General features: G+C 47.0%; 1 protein-coding gene across 1 annotated transcript; it reads right to left on the reverse strand.

The window, feature by feature from the left end:
* Positions 1–564: 564 nt before the first annotated feature.
* On the reverse strand, positions 565–17,806 carry LOC140399346 (surfeit locus protein 4). The gene is made up of 6 exons (XM_072488905.1): positions 17,692–17,806; positions 6,343–6,529; positions 6,183–6,259; positions 5,180–5,223; positions 4,276–4,462; positions 565–2,739 (listed from the first exon to the last, which is right to left on the reverse strand). The coding sequence occupies exons 1-6, from the start codon at positions 17,737–17,739 to the stop codon at positions 2,473–2,475; spliced, it is 810 nt and encodes a 269-aa protein (XP_072345006.1). The 5' UTR covers positions 17,740–17,806; the 3' UTR covers positions 565–2,472.
* Positions 17,807–18,859: the final 1,053 nt, after the last annotated feature.

The raw sequence follows: 18,859 nt of genomic DNA on the forward strand, positions 1-18,859 counted from the left end.
CGTTAACATGAACATGCTTCATCGGAGCATCAAACAAAATTTGGCACCAAATCCTGAGACGTTTCAATAAATTACAAAACCTGGTCAGAGATCTCTTTTTAAGGAAATCTTAAAGCTGAGTTTAAGTAGGGATTCTATGAACTCAGTAGTGATGGGAGTAATTAAATTCCGAGATGCTCAGGACCAGAGTTGAAGGAGCGCAAGGATTTCAATGATGTGGGGCAGGGAATGACAAGGCCATAGAGGGATTTGAAAATTAGGAGGGGGGTGGGGGGAGAGAAAGAGAGAATTTTAAAATTGAACTGTTGCTTAACCAGGAGCCACTGTTGGCAAGTTAGGGTGGGAGCAGCATTTTGGTTACTATGGACTGGATGTATCAATTTCAGATTGTGTCCAAGGTGCTTGCACATGGTGGTGTCCCTGTGCACCAGCTGCTCGTGTCACTCCAGGAGGCGGAGTTTTGCTGTTGTGAGTCTGCTGGTTCAGAAAGGATCACAGAACCATTGAAGCAATCCCATTCCCTCAACTGAAAAACAAGTATGAAATGCAACAATGTGGAGGGGGTACAGGGGGAATTCACAGCTTTTATTTCAACAACAAACTCAACACAATTTTTTCGATACCTTGGAACAGCTGTTCCCGGTGTAGCTGTGAGCACAACAGCAAGAGCTCAGCTCCACTCCAGTAAAGTTTTTTTAAAAACGTGATAAATTTTAAAAAAAAACAGCTGTGTAAACCTTTTCCCAGCTGAAAGTAGGTATCTCTTTTCTTTCTTACCCTCCACTCCCACCCCCAAAAGGTCAGGCACATCAACTAATACTGACACAGGTATTGCACTGAGTGTCTTAAGAATAAGTCAATCTTTATTGCTGTATTTATATAAATAATTCTTTCCCTCATCTCCTGAAGTTGACTTTGCAAGGAATATCCAGTTCCATAGGTGCTTGCGGCCCAGTTTCCCCCTACAAACCTGAAGAATGAGCATTAGCCAGCTATTTGACTGCGGAGGGCATCACAGGCAGGACTAACTGGCCAACTCCTTCACGCTTCATGGTCCGCGCACATTGTCTGGAGTCTGATCAGAACCAAGAGTACCAACTCAGGAGGAGAGCTTGGGACAACTGTCGAGTATGAATATTTATGAAGTGCTTTTGTTCAAAACAGAAATGTTTACAGGAGCCACTCGTGAATCAGCACCCGTTTTTGTCGCTCTGCAGGCCAGGTTACGAACAACTAGTGAAGTACCAAGACACAACATCAAGGGAAAGATAAATGAGGCAACTATTAAAAACAGATACCTCCAAGCCTAGCTGTGAATAATTCTTTGGGAATTAGGACATGTACAGCCCGACGAAGATTAATCGTAAACAGGAATACTCAGTGGCAGTATGGGTAATACCAATTCCATCATTAACATGATAAGCATTCCACTGCAAACTCCACTTAAAAATGTAGCAGCCATTCACTAGAGGTGCACTCCACACCGTTAACACTTTTTTTTGGTGGTGGCAGTGAAATTTGGCATTCTCCCTCCCCTGAAGGGGCGGTCTCTGGCTACGAAACGGTTTCCACAGGCACTGGGAAGAGGGTATCGGTCATGCCCAATCTGATGGATACAAGTGTGTGCATGTGCTTTCTGGCATGGACCACTGGATATAAATCCTGGTTGCTTTTCCCCTCAGCCTTTGTAACAATCTAATCCCTCGACTCATTTATCTCCACAAAATATCAAGAGAAATGGAGTTGCCTGGCTTGTATTGTACACTTCCAATCCTTTCACAAGACTTGCTAATAGCCTTTGTGAATGTCTGTCATGCTCCCTGCCCAGAGGGTGGTGTGGTTAACGTTGAGTATAGGAACTGCACTCACAGGGGAGGAGGAAATAACACTGCATTAACTTGAAATTGGACCTCCCAATCCTTAGTTTGGACAGGCAGACCCAGGAAGAGTTTAAACAACAGACGTACCTCACTATGGCACAGTTTAGTGTTCTTTTAGTTTAAGAGCTATCAGAGAACATTGTCATTTGTAGTGAAATGTAATGAAGAAGTTCAACAGCCAGGAATTGAAATTTGGGAGAGTGGGAGAATATTCCAACTCCTTCATTTGTCAGGATGAGAATATGCAAAGAGAGGGAACCCTGCATAGTTGCAGGAACTTTGAATTGGGACTTTGTTTACCATTATTTTAAAAAAGTCTCAATTCTTGAATAAACAGCCAATTTTAAAAGTCTGAACCATAAGTATTTTTCTGTTGGGACATTTTGAAATTTACCCACTTTCCTTTATATCTGAAACCTAAAACCAGGCTGTCCTTTGTGAGGTTACCAATACGAGCAGGTGGAGCAATAGATGGCCCGGGTCAAAGTACTTAAACTGTACAAAACAGCGGTGGGCAGGAGGGAGAGGGGAGAAGGGGCAGGATGGAGAGGGGAGAAGGGAGGGGCCTGCAGTTTTGGAGACTTTACACCGATCACCACTCTTTCTTCTTCTCATCCATCGAGACGCCCCCAGGGCCCAGGGCAACCACAAGTAAGAGCCCCCCGATGACAGACATGCTCTGGAAGAAGTCGTATTTCAGGAAGTCATGCATGGGCTTGTAGGCGGGGATTGCCCAGAATGCGTGGAAGTAGAGGTTGAGACTGAAGAGCCAGATAACGAGGGTCAGAGCTGCCAGCTTAGTTTTGAAGCCTATCGCCACCAGCACAATCAAACCCGTTCCCACCACGTTCTGGATAATCTAGAGAGAGAAAAAACAAAACTCACTCACTCTGGATCAGACCAGAATACATAAACAACCTTCATAGAATTTACAGTGCAGAAGGAGGCCATTCGGCCCATCAAGTCTGCACCATCCCTTGTAGAAACCCTCCACCCTATCCCCGTAACCCCACCTAACCTTTTTGGACACTAAGGACAATTTATCTTGGCCAATCCACCTAACCTGCACATCTTTGGACTGTGGGAGGAAACCGGAGCACCCGGAGGAAACCCACGCAGACACGGGGAGAACGTGCAGACTGCACAGACAGTGACCCAAGCAGGGAATCGAATCCGGGAACAGTGCTAACAACTGTGCTACCCTTCATATTGACATCATTAACCCCACTTCTCCAGTGTCGTGCTGAGATTTCAGCTGTTCACCCAAGTGTCCCAGTCTTTATTTATTTTTCCTGCCATACAGTGCGAGGCACATGGGTCCAGTGCCTGAATGCTCGAGTCGCTGGTTTCAAGGACACTAGTGTTTGTCTTCCAAATCCAGAAGATGTGGCAAGGACATTGTTGGTGGGATTTCTCTATTGTTGCTGATGCAGTCCAGGTCTCACTGCAGTACAAGATTGTGGAGGTGCCAACTGCCTTGCACACTGATTTAAAAAACATTTTTTTAAAATAAATTTACCGTTCCCAATTCATTTTTTCCAACTAAGGGGCAATTTAGCGTGGCCAATCCACCACCCTGCACATCTTTGGGTTGTGGGGGCGAAACCCACACAAACACAGGGAGAATGTGCAAACTCCACACGGACAGTGACCCAGAGCCGGGATCAAACCTGGGACTTCGGCGCTGTGAGGCAACAGGGCTAACCCACTGCGCCATCGTGCTCCCCTGACCTGGAGATTTTTTGATGTCACATGCTTGTGGTGTAGAAGGCCAAGCTGGCACAGCTGAACCAGTGTTGGATCTCCTCATCAATGATGGCCTTTTGGGAGAGAGAGTTGCCAAATTTTGAAAAGTGCTCAACTGATTCCAGAGTTTCTCCTTCAACATATAGAGGTGGAATATTTGGCTGACCAGGTGCGGTTGATATAAGAGTTCAGCTGATGATGTGCTCCGAAAGCTAGTGATTCCAAACAAACCTGTTGGTCTTTAACCTGGTGTTGTAAGGCTTCTTACTAAGTGAAGGTCTGTGATTGAGTGAAAGGCAGGAGAGATTAAATGATGAAAAGGATGATGGAGCAAGGGAAAATTAGATAATAACGGGACAGTAAAGACACAAAAGGTGTGCCGAGAGGTGTATGGGGAATAGCAAAATTAAGTTTTGAAAGTGGATGCAGCGGACAGGTGGGAGACCTGAAGTCAACCTTCCTTCCAACAGAATGAGATAACGGTGTCGGCTGGTATTAACCACATGACATTTTTGAAGTTACTGGGCTACTCTTGAGCACAAAGATTGTGCTTGGGGAGTGAATCAGCTTGTTAATATTGCAACTGCCGTGTTTCCTTTTTAAATTTGCCATTAATAAAACATACTGAGTACACCGGTTGTAGACTCACCGAGAAGAAGCTGGCGTTAAAATGCAGCAAAGTCATGAACATCAGGATGAGTAGCACACGGCCCCCCAGCTGCATGTACTGTTTCGGGGAGCTCTCGCTGATTGTTGGAACACCGGCAAACATGCTTTTACCTTCTGACCGGGACTCAGCCAGCAACAGCAGCAAGCCACCCCCAAGGGCAAGGTTCCTAACCAGAACAGAGAGAGAAAATTAACAGGTAATTAAAATGCAAGCATCAGCACATTCTAAAATACCAATATCTACATCTAGGTTTACTTGCTTCTCTCACACATCCTGAAAGTTATTGGCAAGGCTTTCGCCCATCCTTGAGAAGATGGTGCTGAGCTGATTTCTTTAATCTCTGGGTAACAGGTTTGATACAGAGAGACCACTTCAGAGGATAGTTAAAAGTCAGTCAATGTTGCTGTGAGTCTGAAGTCACAACGAAGGCCAGACCTGGAAAAGAAAGTAGCTTTCCCTCCTGAGGACATCAGAAAATTCTGGCCTTCTCCCACAAACCCCACTGCCTTGCTACCTCCCTCCCAATTGTGAACTCTCTTGCGCCCATCCTTCCCTGCACCGACCCCTCCATTTCTGCTGACAGTCTAGCCTGCACTCGCAAAGTCAATTGTAATTCTTCACTGTCAAATGTATTCAGGGTTCGACAGCCTGCCCACCCCACTCTTGTTTCAACAGTGGTGTGTCCCCCCCCCCCCCCCCCCCCCCCCCGGCCCCGCAGCTTGTCTCAATGCCCTGGGTGCCTTCCCTGCTTGTTACAATGCACAGCCATTTGTGCTTTCTGCAGGTTTACTACCCACCCCCGATTAGTGACTTTATTTGTGGGGAGGCACTGGGCTGTGCAGCGGCGAAGCAGGCGGCGCAGCATCGGGGGTAAGGTACACACCTCATCAGGAACTTCAGGTCCCATAAAATACTGTAGGCAACAGTCTGAAACCAAAGAAACGGAGCAGTTAGTGTCCACCAGCCTCCATACTAGGTCTAGAGAGACAATGCTATGAAAAGAGGGGTCAATCAAAGGGATAGCAAAGATTCAAAATATTCCCTCTGAAGTCAACGTGAAGTTGCCTCATGGTTTAAGTGGGGCCTGGGACTCAGTGTCACAGCAGATAAATGGAGTTGTAACAAAAATCAGTCACAAACTAATTCAGCTCATAGGAGGATCAATCTGCTGTTCCACTGAGTACCCAATTTCTGTGCTATTGGTGGGAGGGAGGGCTATTGGTGGGAGGGAGGGCATGAGTTTATTGGAGGGCCCGAGCAAGGCAAGGCCACCACCACTTGGCCCCACTTCCTGCTGAACACCACCACAGACATTTGTGACTTGTTTAACAGCAGATGCCTCAAAGCACCAACACTGGCTCACACTGTGAAAACTGTAACACTGGAGAGGACTCGGGTTGGGCAGTCTGCAAGGCAAATGAAACTCAAGAGGAGGGACGGAGAAACATACACCACACTCCTGTTCAAATAACAGCACTAAATGGTATAGATAACATGGGCGAGAGAATTTTCCAAAATGAGGTGCACTATTCAATGATGGGGATGTCAGAACTGAGTCCAATCTACACTTTGCAGCAGGAATCACTGGAGTGTGATAAAGAGTGGGATTTGGGGCTGGTATTTCCTCCATCTGCTCAGAGATACATTGAGGTCAGCCCCAAATAGCAGATTGGGATTTCTGGTCACTTCAATCCTGTACCAATCGAGGTGGGATCGGTTCGGGGTGCAGGAGAGGGTGGAGTACTTAAACACATTCTAAACCAGGATGCATTTGTTCCCTGGATGAGACGGTGACAATGAACCAGCAGAATCTACACTCCAGCTACAGACCTCCGAAAGTTCAAGTTACAAATTTTTTAAAGCAGTGGAAAATCCTTCTTGCTTACCTGTAATCCTATAATTCCAAACAGTCCAAAGCAAGCATATTGTACAAAATTTCTACTTAATATCAGGATGCATCCACCTATGAAACAGAGAACAAATAAACAGACCAGGATTCAAAACAATATGGGGTGAAGATGATAAGGAGAATTAACTAACTCTTACCTAACTGCCCCAAGAGGTTAATCAGGACAAAGCAGGTAGCGAGGAAGTAGCCACAGTCCCAGGTGGCCTCAATATAGTCCCGCTGTTCATTCCACTGAAACCACATGCGAATCCCATCCTCTAGAAAGGTGCTGATTAGACACAGACGGGCAAGGTGAGGCAGGTAATGTTTGGTCATCCGCAAAAACTGCAAATAAAAAACTGAATCAGTGGAACAAAATGCACCAGAACTTACCCACTGCAGCAACATCGAGATCAAAACTCTGCATGTTCAAGATTCTTATTCAACCCTTTCAAACCGATCACACCATTAGTGGCAGACCTGTCCCCACCAGCACTTTACCCAAGTGTTATACAGACCTGTCCCCACCAGTAATGTACCCAGTGTTACAATGAGACCCGCCCCCACCAGCACTGTACCCCCAGTTACACAGTAACAGACCTATCCTTACCAGTACTGTACCCCAGTAATAGTGACAGTCCTGTCCCCGCCAGCACTGTCCCCCAGTAATATAGTCAGACCTGTCCCTACCAGTATTGTACCCCAGTTACACAGTAACAGACCTGTCCCCAACAGCACTGTATCCCAGTAATACAGTAACAGACCTGTCCCCACCAGTACTGTACCCCAGTTACACAGTAACAGACCTGTCCCTATCAGTACCGTACCCCAGTAATACAGTAACAGACCTGTCCCTACCTGTACCGTACCCCAGTTACACAGTAACAGACCTGTCCCCAACAGCACTGTATCCCAGTAATACAGTAACAGACCTGTCCCTACCAGTACCGTACCCCAGTAATACAGTAACAGACCTGTCCCCACCAGTACTGTACCCCAGTTACACAGCAACAGACCTGTCCCCCAGTTATACAGGAACACATCTGTACGCAGCAATACTGTATCCCAATAACAGCCTCGCCAGGTCATACAATCTCAATATTCACCCATTGCTGTGTTAATGTATGAACTTTAATCTTGAGTGTTTATAAAGTGGAGATAGAGGTAGAATTTGCAAGTGTTTACTGGTTACTCAGAGAGCTTTACTTCCTTACTAACTGAAAGGTAGCCACTTGCTCAATAAATATACATGTATGAAGTTAATTTTCTTGGATTGCATGCAAGGCAAGCATTAATGTGCATGGCTAAACCCATACTATCTGGTCAGTGATTCCTAGTCATGATATTACATCGAGTTCAAGTTTGTCAGTCCCCCGCCCCCCACCCTAAGCAGAAAAATCCCTGCACTGCTACAGCAAATCCACCTCAAAAGTTCTTCACTGGCTGTAAAATGCTTTGGGACACCAGTAGATTGTGAAACATGCTAAAGAAATATCAATCCTTTATCTTCCAGCATTGTCACTGGGGGTTAGAATCCCTGATCACATCAAACACATCACGAGAACTGCACATAACAGAAACTCTGAACAGAAACGATCCAACTCAGAACCACGGGATTTCAGACAGCGGGAGGCAGGACCAAGAATTTAAATCACACCTTGAACTCTTAATTCCTTCCCCCACCCCATCCATCAATGCAAATTAAAACGTGCAGTGTCAACACAGCCCACTTGAGGTTGGAGCAAAGCAAGATTTCAGATTTTACACTTGTGATAAAATAGGTCACTGTTTGGCCACAAATTGGAAGTGACACAGGAACAGACCCATTAAAATACCAACTAACTGAGCAATACGCATCTGATGCCACTATGAACACCTCACACCAGATGCCAAGTTCAGATTAGAGAACTTGCCCAACACAACAACTTGTACTTACCTAGCATCTTTAATCTCCCAGAGTGCTTCGCCATAACATTACCAAATTTGACACCAAGCCACATTAGGAGATATTAGGGGAGGTGGCCAACAGTATAATCATCAAAAGAGAGACTTCCAGAGGTTAGGTCCTCGTCACTGAAGTCATAGCCACCAATGATGGAGTAATGGAAACCAGTGATGCACAAGATGCAGGAATGAGAATGGGTGAAGCCAAAATGGTCTGCAAGTTTTGTGACCAGGAATCTTGTGACCCACAGAATTCCCGTGATCACTGCATGGCATCTTTGCCTAACTAACCCCCACCCCCATAACTGTCACCACGTCGAAACTCCCACACAACTCGCCCCACCATTGAGATAGGTTCTTTGGACCCCGATGGTGCACTTGATCTATGATTTTCCTACTCCCACCCAACAGCCATCACAGAACTTCATCCGCTTAGCAGGAAACAGTTTGACTGATGTACACGGGGAGGGGAGGTCAGAAAAACATTACAACTGAAAAGTTGACATTCTGCCAAAAGCTGGCAATTTCCCATGCCTGAAGGTGCCAGAATTTGCAAATGGCATCCTCCTATTTCTGATGTTCATATGGCCTTGGAAAGCTAAAGGGCTGGAAGAGATGACAGAAATGAGGGGTGAGGTCATGAAGGATTTGAAAATAAGGATCAAGTCCAGAAGCCAACATAGTCATTACAGCAGTGACCACTCTTCAGAAGGACTTAATTAACAGTAAATTACATTGCGACAGACTGAGGTCATGAAACGCACTATAGAAATGCAAATCTTTTCTTTCATTTATAGTGAACAAGTTTTCAAATACTTGCTCCAGTGCTGATTTCAACACAACTTAGAATCTCACACACGCCATTCAGTTCTGCATGTGTCCTTGCGATTGTAGTCATTACACTGTCACTGACACAGTGAACAGATAAAGAGAGGGCTCCGTGCTCGCCTGAAAGAGCAGAACATGAGCAGCAATTTAAGATTAACTTCCCCTTCGGATTCTTCACAAACTAGCATACAATCAATCCACTTCCAGTCAACGCTAAGAATCCAGTTCACAGCTCCTCACTTTCTCAGGACCGAGAAACTAAGTTCCCCTTACTCAAACCGGACCTTGTAATTATATTTTTAAGTTGCTGCAAGGCTTTCAACAGATCAGATATATGAACATGTGAATTAGGAATTCACCGCAGCAGCCAGCCATCACAAGGTTAACTTGGCCTTCCTTGTCCCAATATCTTGATTTGGGGGGTGAGCTGGAGGCTGGGCCCTGGGAGGAAGCTCTGAGGGTGAATGGGTCCTCTTTGTGCGCCAGGTTGAGTATCATTCAATTTAAGGTAGTCCACAGGGCGCATATGGCGGTGGCTAGAATGAGTAGGTTCTTTCGAGGGGGTGGAGGATAGGTGTGGGCAGTGTGCAGGGGGGCCCGCGAATCATGCTCACATGTTTTGGGCCTACCCAAAGTTGCAGGGATTTTGGCGGGGGTTCGCCGGCGTGACGTCGGAGGTACTGGGGGTGAAGGTGGTCCCGAGTCAAGAATTGGCAGTGTTTGGAGTGTTGGAAGACCCGGGAGTCCAGGGGGTGAGAGAGGCCGACACTCTAGCCTTTGCTTCTCTGGTAGCCCGGAGCCTATTGGGGTGGAGGGACTCGGAGCCTCCGAAGCCAAGGCTATGGATGGGCAACTTAGTGGATTTCCTTAGGCTGGAGAAAATTAAATACACCTTAAGGGGGTCGATGGAAGGGTTCGCCCAGAGATGGAAACCGGTCATTGACTTCTTCCAGGACAGGTAAGTCAGCAGGGGGAGGGGGTTATCTTTTTTTTAATCTTGGTTGTGGTTTTATTTGATGTTTATTTATAAATGCCTTAATAAAAATATATATATATTTTTTAAATCTCAACTTCGACCCAGCTTCCAGCACCCTTACAGAGTCTGTGTGGAATAGATGGAACATGGTTTAGCAATGTAAATACTAGGGGCTTGAATCCAGGACGAAACCACTGGCAAAAGAGCAGGCAACAACAAAGAGTTCAGCAGCATTATTGTAGGTGGTGCAAGGAAAAATTGTTTTTTTAAGAAGTGAATGTTTCACTATCTTAGAACATCCCAAAGTGCTTCAAAGCCAAGGAAGTTGACAGCCAATTGTACAAAGCAGTGTGATACTGACCTGGTGATTTTTATTTTAAAAAGAGATGTTGGTGGAGTAAAATAGATCATCCAGGACACTGCAGAGAGAAGACAGGTTGTCCATGAAGCTGGGGATGGAGGGGAATATATATCCTCCTGGACAAAGATATATCACCTAGGATGCCGGGGGTGGGTGTGTGCACGCGTGAGAAAAGTTGTACATTTATTGTCCAGGATACTAACTCCCCTGTTATTCTCCAGAATGGTTGCTGTCGATATTTGATGGCCATGCAAGAAGCCTTGGTTTATCACCCCGGGGGTCAAGTGTCAGAGAGTCATCAAGCATTATCGGTTCTAATCCCATTTTCTAGCACCTGGTTGTAGCCTTGTATGCTGTGGCATTTCAAGCGCTCATTTAAAATAATTTTTAAATGTTGAGGATTCCTGCCTCTACCACCCTTCAGGCAGCGAGTTCCAGATTCCAACCATCCTCTGGGTGAAAAAGCTTTTCCTCACATCCCCTCTAAATCTCCTGCCCCTTACCTTAACTTTATGCCCCCAGTTATTGATCCCTCCACTAAGGGATGCATAGAATTTACAGTGCAGGAGGACATTCGGCCCATCGAGTCTGCACCGGCTCTTGGAAGGAGCACCCTACCCAACCGCACACCTCCACCCTATCCCCATAACCCCACCCAACACTAAGGGCAATTTTGGACACTAAGGGCAATTTAGCATGGCCAATCCACCTAACCTGCACATCTTTGGACAGGAAAAGTTTCTTCCCATCTACCCTAGTCCCTCATAATTTTATATACCTCAAATCAAGTCCCTCTTCAGCCTTCGCTGCTCGAGTAAAAACAACCCCAGCTTATCCAGTCTCTCTCAAGAGCTAAAACTCTGCAGTCCAGGCAACATCCCTGTAAATCTTCTCTGCACCCTTTCCAGTACAATCACATCCTTCCTATAGTGTGACCAGAAATCTCCAGTACTCCAGCTGGGGCCTAACCAGCGTTTTATACAGCCAGAGTCTGAAGGGGTTCAAACCAGAGCCATAATCTGTCTTGTACTACAAGCTGCATGTTTCTTTTCTTGTTGTTTAATGGGAATTTGAGTAGTAGTGTTATGGCGCAATTGTAAGCTGTCCTTTTTTGGGTGTGAAGTTAAAAGTTCAATATTGTATTTACAATAAAGTTGTGTTTTAGAAATACCAAAGCCCTGTTTTTTCATGCAATCAGTCCTGGAACGAATCATTCTTTCCGCAGTCTTAAAATTAACTAAAATATTGGGGTTTCAGCCTCATATCCTAGTCGCTGTTGAGGTCTGGTCTGGGATCGTAACACCGGTCATATTTTATTTGAAAATTGGCCCTCCTCATTTCCTTCATTTCCAGTCTCTCTCTGTCCCTTTCTATAACCACCTTAAATTCTACTGAGTTATGGTTACTATTTCCAAAATGCTCCCCCACTGAAACATCAACCACTTTCCTGGCTTCATTCCACATGCAAACATAGATCCAGCACCACCCCTACCTTGTTGGACTTTCTATGTATTGTCATAAAAAGTTCTCCTGGATGCATTTTAAGAATTCCAGCCCCTCTAAACCTTTCACACTTTGACTATCCCAGTTCATATTGGGGGAAGTCAAAATCTCCAATTATTACTACGTGATTTTTCTTACAATTCTCAGAGGTTTGCCTACAGTACACTCCAGTATCCCCTTTTTGTTACTAAGTTCTATCCACATAGCTTCATCTAAGGAACCCAAGATATCATCCCTGAGCAATGCCTTGATGTTCTCCCTAATCAATAAGCAATTCCTCCCCATCCATCACACCTGAAAATTCCATATCCTGCGAAGTTCAGCTGATAGTCCTGCCCTTCTTTCAACTACGTTTCTGTGATTGCGATGTTACAATTTCATGTGCTGATCAATACACTTCAGTCTGACCTTGGAATACTGTGTGCAGTTCTGGTCACCCTATTATAGAAAGGATATTATTAAACTAGAAAGAGTGCAGAAAAGATTTACTAGGATGTTGCCGGGACTTGATGGTTTGAGTTATAAGGAGAGGCTGGATAGACTGGGACTTTTTTCCCTGGAGCGTAGGAGGCTTAGGGGTGATCTTATAGAGGTCTATAAAATAATGAGGGGCATAGATAAGGTAGATAGTCAACATCTTTTCCCAAAGGTAGGGGAGTCTAAAACTAGAGGGCATAGGTTTAAGGTGAGAGGGGAGAGATTCAGAAGGGCCCAGAGGGGCAATTTCTTCACTCAGAGGGTAGTGAGTGTCTGGAATGGGCTGCCAGAGGTAGTAGTAGAAGCGGGTACAATTGTGTCTTTCAAAAAGCATTTAGATGGTTACATGGGTAAGATGGGTATAGAGGGTTATGGGCCAAGTGCGGGCAACTGGGACTAGCTTAATGGTAAAAAACTGGGCGGCATGGACTGGTTGGGCCGAAGGGCCTGTTTCCATGCTGTAAACTTCTCTGATTCTATGACCCGTGAGGCTCCTTGGATTGAAATGCAGTTTAGCCTCCCAGTCCTCCCATGTGCCTCATCATTACCCTGTATGCTCTGCCCACTGGACTTGCCTAGTTTACCCTCTATATTTGACTCCATGTCCTCACCCACTGTGCCCACCCTCCTTCCAAATTAATTTAAACCCTATTCAGCACCATGAACAAGCCACCCTGCTAAGATATTTGTCCCCCTCCAATTCAGGTGCAACCCACCCCACTTATAGAATAGAATCCCGACAGTGGAGGCCATTCGGCCCATCGAGTCTGCACCGACCATTCGCATGAGCGCACTATCCATGCCCACTCCTCCTCCACCCATCCCTGTAACCCAACCTGCACACATTTACACAGGTCCCATCCAATACTAATGATCCAAGTATCTAAAGCCCTCCCTCCTGCCCCAATCCTCTAGCCACTACGTTTATCCGACCTATCCTCCTATTTCTAGCTCACTCACCCATGGCGTACAAAGTAATCCCGATATCACAACATAGAGGTCCTGTTTTTAACTTTCTGCGTACCTCCCTAAATTCTGATTACAGGCCCTCATCCCTCTTTCTACTTGTCATTTGTACCAACGTGTACTATCACCTCTGGCTGATCATCCCCACCTTTCAGAAGGCCTCTAGCCTCTGTGACATCCTTGATCCCGGTACCAGGGAGGCAACATACAATTCTGGTGTTGTGCTGGCGGCCACAGTCTGGCAGTTCTCCTCACTATTGAATCGTATGAAATTTGTCATCCTTACCCGGTCTGGCCTACATGCGATTCCAAACCCCCCCATACTTGGTCCTTTCCCTCCCATGCTGTCCAGCAGAGCCAGCTGTGGTGTCACTGACCTGGCTGTTGCTGCTGCTTTCCCCGAGAGGCCATCCCACCCCCCCACCCACAACAGTATCCAAAACGGTTATTGGTTTTGCAGGGGAATAGCCACAGGAGATTCCTGCACTGCCCGCCTATCCCACTTGCTCTTCCTGTGGGGTCCGAACCTGCTGTGACTACCTCACTACACATGCTGTCCACGATACTCTCCACCATGACCCCAGGCGCCACTCCAGCTCCAGAAGCTGCAACTGGAGACACTTCCCACACACGCATGCTGGTCCTGGGAACCAGAAACATTCCTGGTCTCCCACATGAAGCAAGAAGAGCATACCACGGCTTGGAGCTCTGCTGCCATGCCTTACATGCCATGCACAAACAAAGCAAGGCCAACGGCTACCAAAGACACGCCCAGCCATCAGTGCACCCACCCCCTTATTGGTCAAGATCAATACCAGTAATCGAGAAGCGGCCCAATTAATTGGGGCCATGTTTAAGGCCCGCCTAAAAGCGCGCGAAGCCCCTCTGGGTATAAGAAGGAACCCCCACAAGAGAATCGCTCTCTTGGATTTGGCTCTCAAAGCGGAGAGACCCATCCACCAGCTGCACCAGAAGCAAGTAAATCCAAGGTCAACGCTTGCTACCAGACGGATGACCTTAGCTGTTCACCTGTACCACTTCGAACCCAACAACCTCAGATCTGAACAACGGCCATTGTTCCTCTGACTGAGTGAGCACCCGAAGCTAAGTATAGGCGTTAGCATTAGAGATAGTTTAGTTTGTAGTACTTTGTGCATGAGTAGATATTACTGTGTGTGTAAATAAATAGTTTTGACTTTGAACTAACTAACTGGTGTATTGGTTCTTTGATCAGTATTCGGGTTTGAACCTTATGGCGGTATCGAGAGATACCTGGCGACTCTAAAGCAAACATAATTAGGATTAAGGAAGGTGACCATATTGACCGCCATATTCATAACCAGAGAAACAGAGCAACATTACTGGCGACTCTGGTGGGACTCGACCCATAAGTGGCTTTGTCACTCCGAGAGAACCCAAATTTGAATTAGAGTCCAATTGGGAAAAAAAGAAAAACCCCAAGCATAAGACCAATACTTAAAAGTGGGAGGACGAGCTAGGCATGGAGATAGGGGGAAGGACTCTGGATCGAAGCATTGCGCAAAGCGAACTTCAACTCCTCATGCGCAGGGCTGAGCCTAATGCGCACTTGACCAAATCACACAAGTGGGTTCTTCCCGGAAGTAGAGGACAAATGTAAACAGTGCCAGGGAGGCCTAGCCAACCATGCCCACGTGTTCTGCTCTTGCCCCAGACTTGTTGAGTACCATGTCCAAGGTTGTAGGGGTGAGGGTGGAGTCGTGCCCACTAGCGCCAGGCTTCGGGGGAGAGCAGGTGCCTTTGCCTCGCCGATCGCCTGCCAGAGATGCCTGCTCGGCTGGAAATCAGCAGTGCCACCCAAACCACAGACTCAAGTGTCTGACTTGACAGAATTCCTCAAATTGGAAAAAATAAAATTCACCAGCGGATCGGAGGAGGGCTTCTACAATACATGGAAGCAATTCGCCAACTTGTTCATGGCCAGCAAACGAATAAGGGAGGGGGAGAGGAGGGAATGGAATCGGACAACGGGTGAAGAGAAGAGGGAAGGGAACCAGAGAAGGGAGGGGAGAAAAACACCACCCAGAGGACAGATGAAGTAGGGCAGAGGGACCAAAGGGCAAAGGGTTGGGGGGGTGGGGTAAGATAACTCAGGAGGGGCAGCCACAGAAACAGCAAGTGGGTGCACCTGGGGGACCCCAACCAAGTCCCTGGTATGCTCTAATACCATGGGGCTACATGTAAATAGTGGAACAAAGCGGTTGGGATAACCAACCGTGCATGGGGCCTAAGGCCTCAAATTTGTATATGTTACCCATGTGCATAGACGGAACGCTTTGTTTCCCTATTTTCGTTACGTTTTAGACTGTGTTTTACTTTGGACCGTTTGTTGCATGTTTCAATTTCTTACAACAATGTCGTAAAAGCTAAATGCAAAACCAATAAAAAAACATTTTTTTTAAATACTCTGGCGCGTAGATGATCAGGCCCTGAGGAATTATCAGCCTTCAATTTCCCCATTAATTCTGATCTCCTGCAATTCCTCTCTCACTAAACCCAGTGTTCCCCATTTGTGTCCTCCTTTATGAAGACAGAACCTGTCCTCCTTTATGAAGACAGAACCTGTCCTCCTTTATGAAGACAGAACCTGTCCTCCTTTATGAAGACAGAACCAATGTATTTAGTTGGCCAGCCATTTCTTTATTCCCGATCATGAATTCCCCCGTTTCTGACCGTAATTTGTCTTCACCAATCTGTTTCTCTTGAATGAAATGAAAATCGCTCATTGTCACAAGTAGTCTTCAAATGAAGTTACTGTGAAAAGCCCCTAGTCGCCACATTCCAGCGCCTGTTCGGGGAGGTTGGTACGGGAATTGAACCGTGCTGCTGGCCTGCTTTCAAAGCCAGCGATTTAGCCCTGTGCTAAACCAGACCCTTCTTCTAACCCTATTGAAAGTTTTGGTCAGTATTTTATGTTCCCCGAAAGCTTACTCGGATACTCTATTTTCCCCTTCTTATTCAATCCCTTTGTCCTCCATTGCTGAATTGTAAACTACCCCAGTCCTACTGTATTTTATGGACAATTTGTATGCTTCTTGGATCCAATACAGTCTCTAATTTCCCATGGTTTGGCCACCTTTCCAATTTTATTTTTGCACCAGACTGAAATGAACAATTGTTGCAGTTCACCCGTGCATTCTTTGAATGTTTGCATTGCCTATCCTCCTGAGGAAGGAGCAGCGCTCCGAAAGCTAGTGACATCGAAACAAACCTGTTGGACTTTAACCTGGTGTTGTAAGACTTACTGTCATTCCTGTTAGTAACTTTCCCCAATCGATCATAGCCAACTCACACTTCATACCATCGTAGTTTTATTTATTTAGATTCAGGATCCTAGTCTCAGAATCAACTACGTCACTCTCCATCTTGATGAAGAATTCTGTCATATTATGGTCACTCATTCACAAGGGGCTCACACAACTAGATTGCTAATTATTTCTTTTACAGTACTCTATACCCAGCCTAGGATGGCCTGCTCTCTAGTTGGTTCTTTAACAAATTGGTCCAGAAAACCATTCCATATACATTCCTGGAATTCCTCCTCTACTGTATTGTTACTAATTTGATTTGCCCAATCTAGCAGTGGTTAGGACTGATGCTTCACAGCGCCATGGATCTGGGTTCAATTCCCAGCTTGGGGCACTGTCTGTGCAGAGTCTGCACGTTCCCACCGTATCTGTGTGGGTTTCCTCCCACAAGCCTCGAAACACATGCTGTTAGGTGAATTGGACATTCCAGATTGCTAATTATTTTCGGATTCCTTGCATAAGTTCCCATTTTAGTTTAAACCCTCATCCTGCCATTTTAGTTTAAACCCTCCCCAACCACTCTCGCAAACATTCCTCCTCAGACATCAGTCCCACACTTGCCCAGGTGTAACCCGTACAATTTGTACAGGTCCTACCTCCCCCAGTGGTAACCGATGAGATCCACCACAAGCACAACCTACGGGGCAGATTTCAACTCACCCAGAACATATCCACTAGCCGACCCCACATCTCCCTGTTCCTCAGGTACCAGTGAAAGGATTCAAACACAAGCAGAAACTCTGCAACGTTCCTTTCACCAATTCAAATGGAAATATTTCACCATTAAAGATATAAACACAACTCACGGGTGACCCGAGGGATTGCAGTGATTTATTTAGTTTGCTCTGAGACACAACTGGACAGGTTAGGATGGGGGGGGGGGGGGGAAGAGAGTCTCGGGCTGGGGGGGGGGGGGGGGAGAAAGAGTCGGGCTGGGGGGGGGGGGGGGGTCTCGGGCTGGGGGGGGGGGGGGGGGGGGAAGAGAGTCTCGGGCTGGGGGGGGGGGGGGGAGAAAGAGTCGGGCTGGGGGGGGGGGGGGGGGGGGGGGAGAAAGAGTCTCGGGCGGGGGGGGGGGGGGGGGGGGGTCGGGCTCGAGGCCCGGTACCTGGTCGGCCATGTCCTCCGCCGCGCCCATGATATCGCTGTTCCCCATGGCGCCTTCCCGCCGCTCGCCTCCCGCCGGAAGTGAAGGGGCGGGATATGGACACCGCCCACAACACACCGCGCCAACAACGCCACGCAGCCGTCACGTGGGGCTCGGGGGCGGAATCTGCCTCTCAATGGGCGGAGCTATGCATAATGAGAGGGCGGGATTATGCATATCACTGGGTGGGGTTATTCCTGCCTGAGGGCGGGGTTATACATGTCAGAGGGCGGGGGGGGGGTCTCGGGCTGGACATGTCAGGGGGCAGGGTTATGCATATCAGTGGGCGGGGTTTTGCATATCAGTGGGCGGGGTTTTGCATATCAGTGGGCGGGGTTTTGCATATCAGAGGGTGGGTTTATGCATGTCAGAGGGCAGGGTTATACATATCAGAGGGCGGGGTTATACATGTCAGAGGGTGGGGTTATGCATGTCAGAGGGCGGGGTTATACATGTCAGAGGGTGGGGTTATGCATGTCAGAGGGCAGGGTTATACATATCAGAGGGCGGGGTTATACATGTCAGAGGGTGAGGTTATACATGTCAGAGGGCAGAGTTATACATTCAGAGGGCGGGGTTATACATGTCAGAGGGTGAGGTTATGCATGTCAGAGGGCAGGGTTATACATATCAGAGGGCGGGGTTATACATGTCAGAGGGTGAGGTTATACATGTCAGAGGGCGGGGTTATACATATCAGAGGGCGGGGTTATACATGTCAGAGGGCAGAGTTATACATTCAGAGGGCGGGGTTATACATGTCAGAGGGCAGGGTTATGCATGCCAGAGGGCAGGGTTATACATATCAGAGGGCGGGGTTATACATGTCAGAGGGCAGAGTTATACATTCAGAGGGCGGGGTTATACATGTCAGAGGGTGAGGTTATGCATGTCAGAGGGCAGGGTTATGCATGCCAGAGGGCAGGGTTATACATGTCAGAGGGCAGGGTTATATATGTCAGAGGGCAGAGTTATACATTCAGAGGGCGGGGTTATACATGTCAGAGGGTGAGGTTATGCATGTCAGAGGGCAGGGTTATGCATGCCAGAGGGCAGGGTTATACATGTCAGAGGGCAGGGTTATATATGTCAGAGGGCAGAGTTATACATTCAGAGGGCGGGGTTATAC

This window comes from Scyliorhinus torazame, chromosome 22 (genome assembly GCF_047496885.1).
Source record: "Scyliorhinus torazame isolate Kashiwa2021f chromosome 22, sScyTor2.1, whole genome shotgun sequence".
Taxonomy (NCBI): Eukaryota; Metazoa; Chordata; class Chondrichthyes; order Carcharhiniformes; family Scyliorhinidae; genus Scyliorhinus; species Scyliorhinus torazame.